The sequence below is a fragment of the Mustelus asterias genome, unplaced genomic scaffold, assembly GCF_964213995.1.
Source record: "Mustelus asterias unplaced genomic scaffold, sMusAst1.hap1.1 HAP1_SCAFFOLD_4415, whole genome shotgun sequence".
NCBI classification, from domain to species: Eukaryota; Metazoa; Chordata; class Chondrichthyes; order Carcharhiniformes; family Triakidae; genus Mustelus; species Mustelus asterias.
In genome coordinates this window covers 1-7,004 of record NW_027594360.1, presented here as the reverse complement: position 1 = coordinate 7,004, position 7,004 = coordinate 1, and the positions used below count along the sequence as shown (strand labels likewise).

At 51.0% G+C, this 7,004-nt stretch overlaps 1 protein-coding gene across 1 annotated transcript; it reads left to right on the top strand.

The window, feature by feature from the left end:
* Positions 1–260: 260 nt before the first annotated feature.
* On the top strand, positions 261–6,714 carry LOC144491091 (protein FosB-like; the record flags this gene model as incomplete). The annotated part of the gene is made up of 3 exons (XM_078208773.1): positions 261–594; positions 4,713–4,988; positions 6,607–6,714. Coding segments are annotated over exons 1-3 (513 nt in total), but the record flags the coding sequence as incomplete, so codon positions are not given.
* Between the last annotated feature and the right edge of the window lie 290 nt (positions 6,715–7,004).

Below are 7,004 nucleotides of genomic sequence, written 5' to 3'. Positions count from 1 at the left end.
TTTCCCGGCCATAAAGGCGAGTGGCGGGGCGGCGAGCGGGACACCGGCGGGGCGGGCGGTGTTGTGCTTCATCCCTGCCGCTTTCGGTGAGGCTGCGTGCGGGCTTTCCCGGCGAAATTCGGCCCTTTGCAGCCGCTGTTGTGTTGCTATTCTAATGAGCCTGACGTCAGAGGGATACGTTGGTATAAAAGAGGTGAATCCGAGAAGTCGGTTCATTCATAAAGTCAGAGCCGGCGGAGAGAGGCAGACAGAAACAAACAGAGTGGGGGACACAAGTCTGTTCTACCAGCACCAGGAACAGCAACAGCTAAAGCTACAACACTGCTGGATTTCTTTTGCTTCTCTACTTTTTAACCCCCTCCCCTCCCCACCGACCCCCTCTCCTCTCTGACTTGGATACCTGTGCACCCAACAAAGCTGGATTCCAAGGGCGACAAATCCTGGCTCATCACCGACTGGGAGGACATGTACCAGGGATTCTCCGGCGACTTTGACTCGGCTTCTCGCTGCAGCTCTTCCCCTTCGGAGCCCCAGTACCTGTCATCCGTGGATTCCTTCAGCCAGAGTGTGGGGAGTCCCACCACCGCAGCCCAGGTAAAGTCCATTCAGCTGAACTTTTTAAATAATGTATATTCATAATGTATATTCATAATGTATATTCATAATGTATATTCATAATGTATATTCATAATGATATATAGTTTGCAATTTATTATATATTTAATATTTATATATAATATAATATATATAATAAATTGCAAACATGCCCGTGTGTGTTGGGATGCAAAGGGGGAACCCAAACTTTCTTCCTCCCCACTTTTGCATCAGGGCCAAATTGTTGTCACTACCCCCAATGTCACAACGTGAATGTTGCAGTGGGGGAGATGGGGGGGGGGGTTGGGTACTGTCATTCTTTTAAAAATAAGAATTATTGCAAATCAGAAAGTCAGCCCGGACCAATGCAAAGGGGGATCATGTGCCTGCTTCTGCATTCCGCCTCTTGCATCGGTTAGAATCGGTCTCCCAGCCCCCAATTTTGGAGGGGAGGGGGGGGCGGAGCGGCTTTCGCACGCACGGTGCTACCTGGCCCCCCGAGCTACGTACGTAAGGTTGACGTGTTGGAATGCTCCTGGTGACGTTACGCACGCAACGGCCCCGCCGACGCGCTGACGTCGGTCACGTTCTATTTTGGAACGTTGCTAGGCGACCACGCTGTCATTTGGAATCTCGCGCACGGCCTCGGCCGGGGGGGGGGGCGGGGGGAGGAAGGAGACGCGGGCTCCGCCCACAGACAACCAGCCCGCTCTTTTTATGAATGGATGGATGCCACTATTGCAAGTTACACAATTGCAACTCCTCCATCCCTAAGAATCCGCCTGTGCATTTGCAACCTAAAACAACTTCATAATATTTTAAAAGGGATCTTTTTAGGGAATTTTAACACTGCAATGGAGTTACTGCGAATGTGACACTAAATACACTAAACTCGAAACAACTCATCCATCCCTGGTGTCTGGCTGTCTATTGAAGCCCAAAGCAACTTAATCAATTTTTAAAAAATTATAAAAAGCAAACAAAATACTGGAGATCTACAATTTTTAAAAACACAAACTGCAAAAGAAAAATTCAGCAGGTTTGGCGAGCAGAGAAATTGGGTTTCGAATCCAGTAAATGACTCTTTCAGGAAATGAAGTTGAGTTTATTTTCCCTCCCAGCACGTTAGTATTTTAATATTTTTAATTGCTGGCTGGATCCAGCAGTTCTACTTGGGGGGGGGGGGGGTTAGCAGGGTAAATGTGGGGCTACAGGGATGGGGGCTGGGTGGGATTGTGGTCGGTATAGACCTGATGGGCCGAATGGCCACCACCTGCACTGTAGGGATTCTATATGTCCTCAGTCTTTGAACGCAGAATCTTTGGAATGGTCACCGGGCAGAAATCGTAGAAATCCTACAGCAGAGAAAGAGGCCATTCGGCCCATCGAGTCTGCACCGACCACAATCCCACCCAGGCCCTACCCCCATAACCCTACATATTTTACTTGTTAATCCCTCTAACCTACGCATCCCAGGACACTAAGGGGCAATTTTAGCACAGCCAATCAACCTAACCCGCACATCTTTGGACTGTGGGAGGAAACCGGAGCACCCGGAGGAAACCCACGCAGACACGAGGAGAATGTGCAAACTCCACACAGACAGTGACCCAAGCCGGGAATCGAACCCAGGTCCCTGGAGCTGTGAAGCACAGTGGTTGGCACTGCTGCTACCGTGCCGCCCTAGGAGGAGGGCATTTCGGCCCATTATGTCTATGCTAGCATCTGAGCTAGCCCCACTCTTTTTCTCTTCCGCTCCCCCCCCCCCCCCAATAAAAGCAGGGAGGGAATATTCTATTCAAGAATTCTCTTTTCTGATTTGAAACATGAAATTTGAAGAAATATTTGTTTACTGTACAATCCAACAAGGGGGCAAAGAAAATTAGTGTGCTTGCTCACGGTCCCTTTTTCTCCAACGAACATTGAGAGCAGTCAACAGGAGTAGATGTTGCGGACAATATCACTCCCAACACTGTCCGCAACACCACCCTCAAATAAAAGCTGGAAGTGGGGCCCTCCAGCTTGTGGATCTTGCTGTGGGTAGCAGAATTGCGGCTAAATGTCACTGAACTTAAAAGCGGATTGGATTTTTTTGTGTGTGACTTGCATTTTGGTTCTTAACAGCGGCCTGTATACAATGCAGCCTCTGTGGTATAGGGCAGCGTGGGTTCAGGTCCCCTATATAGTTTAGTGTCTCCTATTTGCCGGTGGGGGATAAACTGGCCACAACACGGGCAAGAATGTCTGCCCGATACAGCTAAACAGACGTGGTGATTTAGAAGCATCTGTCTGTCTCTGGCGTCGTCCTCCTCCTAATGGCCAACCTCAGAACTGTTCCTCCAGTTCTTGCCACCCTCCAAGTGGGGCAGCATGTGGGCATCTCCGGACTTGGTTCAGGAAGGATGGAAGAGGGTGCGTGGCTGGTGGGGGACAGATTCTAGAGAGAATTGTTGTCAAATGTCCCATAAGACTTGTTCTTGTATCCACTTTGCACTGATTAAATGTTTTAAATATATTAGTTCATGGAATGTGGGCATCGCTGGCTGGGCCAGCACTTATTGCCCTCCATTTAAGAGGACAGTTGAGTCGACCACATTGCTGTGGGTCTGGAGTCACATTTATTTATTTTACTTAGTGTCACAAGTAGTGTCCACATTGTCACAGTAACTTCATTGTGGTGTTAATGTAGGTCAGACCAGGTAAAGTCAGCAGATTTCCTAGAGGACATTAGTGAACCAGATGGGTTTTTACAACAATTGACAATGGTTGCATGGCCATTAGATTTTTAATACCAATTTTTTTATTGAATTGACACTTCACCATCTGCTGTGGTGGGATTTGAACCCAGATCGTCTCTGGATTATTCGTCCAATGAGAATTACACTGCACCACTTCCTCCCCTTGGGGAGGTATGTGCTCCTGTTAACTGCTCACTGTTCATTGTTGATCTACTTTGAGTGGGGTTAGGGTCCGATACCTCTTTCCCCACCCACACCCCCAGGGAAAAAAGACATTCAGAAGCCAGTTGACAAGGTAGAATCATGTACATTGCTGACTGTGTGCAACATGGTGGCAGAGTGGGTTAGCACTGCTGCCTCACAGTACCAGGGGCCCAGGTTCAATTCCGGCCTTGGGTCGCTCTGCAGAGTCTGCATGGGTTTCCTCTGGGGGTGCTAAGGTTTCCTCCCACATGCCAAAGATGTGCAGGTTAGGTGGATTGGCCATGATAGATTGCTCCTTTAATGTCAGGGGGATTAGCAGGGTAAATACATGGAGTTATGGGGATGAAGTCTGGGTGGGATTGTTGTCAGTGAGGACAATGGGCCTCCTTCTGCACTGTAGGGATTCTATGACTGAAGGGTTTTCTTTCCCATCTACCCCATACAGTCTGTGTGCCCCCCCCCAAACTGGACCTTGTATGAAGGAAGGAAAGTTGCTGATGGGGTTTGTTTGAACCCTGGGATCATGGTGAGCCTGAGACTTTGGGAAGAGAAGACCTAATGGCATTTTCACTGGACGAGTAACCCAGAGCACTGGTCTGGGGACCTGGGTTTGAATCCCGCCACAGCAAATGGTGAAATTGGAATTCAATAAAAAGCTGGAACTAAAAGTCTGACAGTTGTCGGAAAAAACCCATCTGGTTCACATGTTCCTTTAGGGAAGGAAATCTGCCATCCTTACCCAGTCTGGCCTATGTATGACCTACAGCAATGTGGCTGGCTGAGCGAGACACCCAGTTCAAGGGGAAATTAGGGATGGGCAATAAATGCTGGCCTGGTGAGTGATGCCCACATCCCATGAATTAAAAATCAATGGGGGAGGGTTTGGGACTCATGACTTCCCCCCTCCAGTCAGCAGAGCTTACTTGGGACAAATGGAGCCCCCCTCCCATGTCTAAAGCCCACATGCTGAGGGCTCCCATTTTGTTGCTAAATACCCTGTTTGGTGTTTGCTTTGTGGTCATTGTGTCCTGTGCTCCCATTCCACCTCCTTCTCCCTGTGTCCAAGGTCTTGGCTTCCATTGTGGCGGTTTTTGGTTTTGACCCACCTGCCCTCCCAAAGCCCATCCATCCCCCCCGCACCATGATCTAAATGTCCTACATTCCCATCTATTCCAGGAGTGTACCACGGGTGTCGGCGAGATGCCAGGATCCTTTGTACCAACCCTGACTGCCATCACCACCAGCCAGGACCTGCAGTGGATGGTCCAACCGACTGTCATTTCCTCCGCAGCCCAGTCCCAGTCTCAGCTGGCCGCCTTGCCCCAGCCCAGCATGGACCCGTACAACCTCCCGGGCACCAGCTACTCCACCCCAGCCATGTGCTCCTATGGCAGGGCTGAACCGTCAAAATCCAGCCGGCCCAGTCGCCCTCGGAGGGCCCGAGATGAAACGGTAAGTGTGTGAGGGTGTGGCCCAGATACAGCATCTGTCACGCAGCAATGGGTAATTTATTCAGGTCAGAGTTACAAAGGTTTAAATAAAATGTATCCATTCATGTGCTGGGATTGGGGTGCATTCAAACCAGGCTCCCCATCAAACACTCCCAGGACAGGTACAGCACGGGGTTAGATACAGAGTAAAGCTCCCTCTACACTGTCCCCATCAAACACTCCCAGGACAGGTACAGCACGGGGTTAGATACAGAGTAAAGTTCCCTCCACACTGTCCTCATCAAACACTCCCAGGGCAGGTACAGCACGGGGTTAGATACAGAGGAAAGCTCCCTCTACACTGTCCCCCATCAAACACTCCCAGGGCAGGTACAGCACGGGGTTAGATACAGAGGAAAGCTCCCTCTACACTGTCCCCCATCAAACACTCCCAGGGCAGGTACAGCACGGGGTAGATACAGAGTAAAGCTCCCTCTATATTGTTCCCATCAAACACTCCCAGGACAGGTACAGCACGGGGCTAGATACAGAGTAAGCTCCCTCTGCACTGTCCCCCATCAAACACTCCCAGGACAGGTATACAGCACGGGGTTAGATACAGAGTAAAGCTCCATCTACACTGTCCCCATCAAACACTCCCAGGACAGGTACAGCACGGGATTAGATACAGTGTAAAGCTCCCTCTACACTGTCCCCATCAAACACTCCCAGGGCAGGTACAGCACGGGGTTAGATACAGAGGAAAGCTCCCTCTACACTGTCCCCCATCAAACACTCCCAGGGCAGGTACAGCACGGGGTTAGATACAGAGGAAAGCTCCCTCTACACTGTCCCCATCAAACACTCCCAGGACAGGTACAGCACGGGGTTAGATAGTAAAGCTTCCTCTACACTGTCCCCCATCAAACATTCCCAGAACAGGTACAGCACGGGATTAGATAGAGTAAAGCTCCCTCTACACTGTCCCCCCCCCCCCCCCCCCCAATCAAACACTCCCAGGACAGGTACAGCACGGGATTAGATAGAGTAATGCTCCCTCTACACTGTCCCCCATCGAACACTCCCAGGACAGGTACAGCACGGGGTTAGATACAGAGTAAAGCTCCCTCTACACTGTCCCCATCAAACACTCCCAGGACCGGTACAGCACGGGGTTAGATACAGAGTAAAGCTCCGTCTACACTGTCCCCCATCGAACACTCCCAGGACAGGTACAGCACGGGGTTAGATACAGAGTAAAGCTCCCTCTACACTGTCCCCATCAAACACTCCCAGGACCGGTACAGCACGGGGTTAGATACAGAGTAAAGCTCCCTCTACACTGTCCCCATCAAACACTCCCAGGACAGGTACAGCACGGGGTTAGATACAGAGTAAAGCTCCCTCTACACTGTCCCCATCAAACACTCCCAGGACCGGTACAGCACGGGGTTAGATACAGAGTAAAGCTCCCTCTACACTGTCCCCATCAAACACTCCCAGGACAGGTACAGCACGGGGTTAGATACAGAGTAAAGCTCCCTCTACACTGTCCCCATCAAACACTCCCAGGACAGGTACAGCACGGGGTTAGGTAGTGAAGCTCCCTCTCTGTACTGATGATACTTTGTCTCCTGCAGCTCACGGCCGAAGAGGAGGAGAAACGCCGCGTTCGCCGCGAGAGAAATAAGCTGGCAGCCGCCAAGTGCCGGAACCGCCGCCGGGAACTGACTGACCGCCTGCAGAGTGTAAGCATCCCCGGGAGAGAGGGGGTGGGGGGGGGGGAAGGGGTCTGTCCCGCGGGGTGGGGAGTGTCTCCCAAATATTTGGGGAGTAAGAGTAATTTGGGAATAAAGGCAGCTCCAGTTGCCCCCTCCCCAGAGTCTGTCCCTCAGGGGTGGGTTAGAGGAGGAGCGCTCTGCAACCTGGGGGTTCGAGGGGTTTCTCTTTCCTCTCTCTCTCTCTTTCCTCTGTGTGTCTCTCTCTCTCTCCTTCCTCTCTGTCTCTCTCTCCTTCCTCTGTCTCTCTCTCCTTCCTG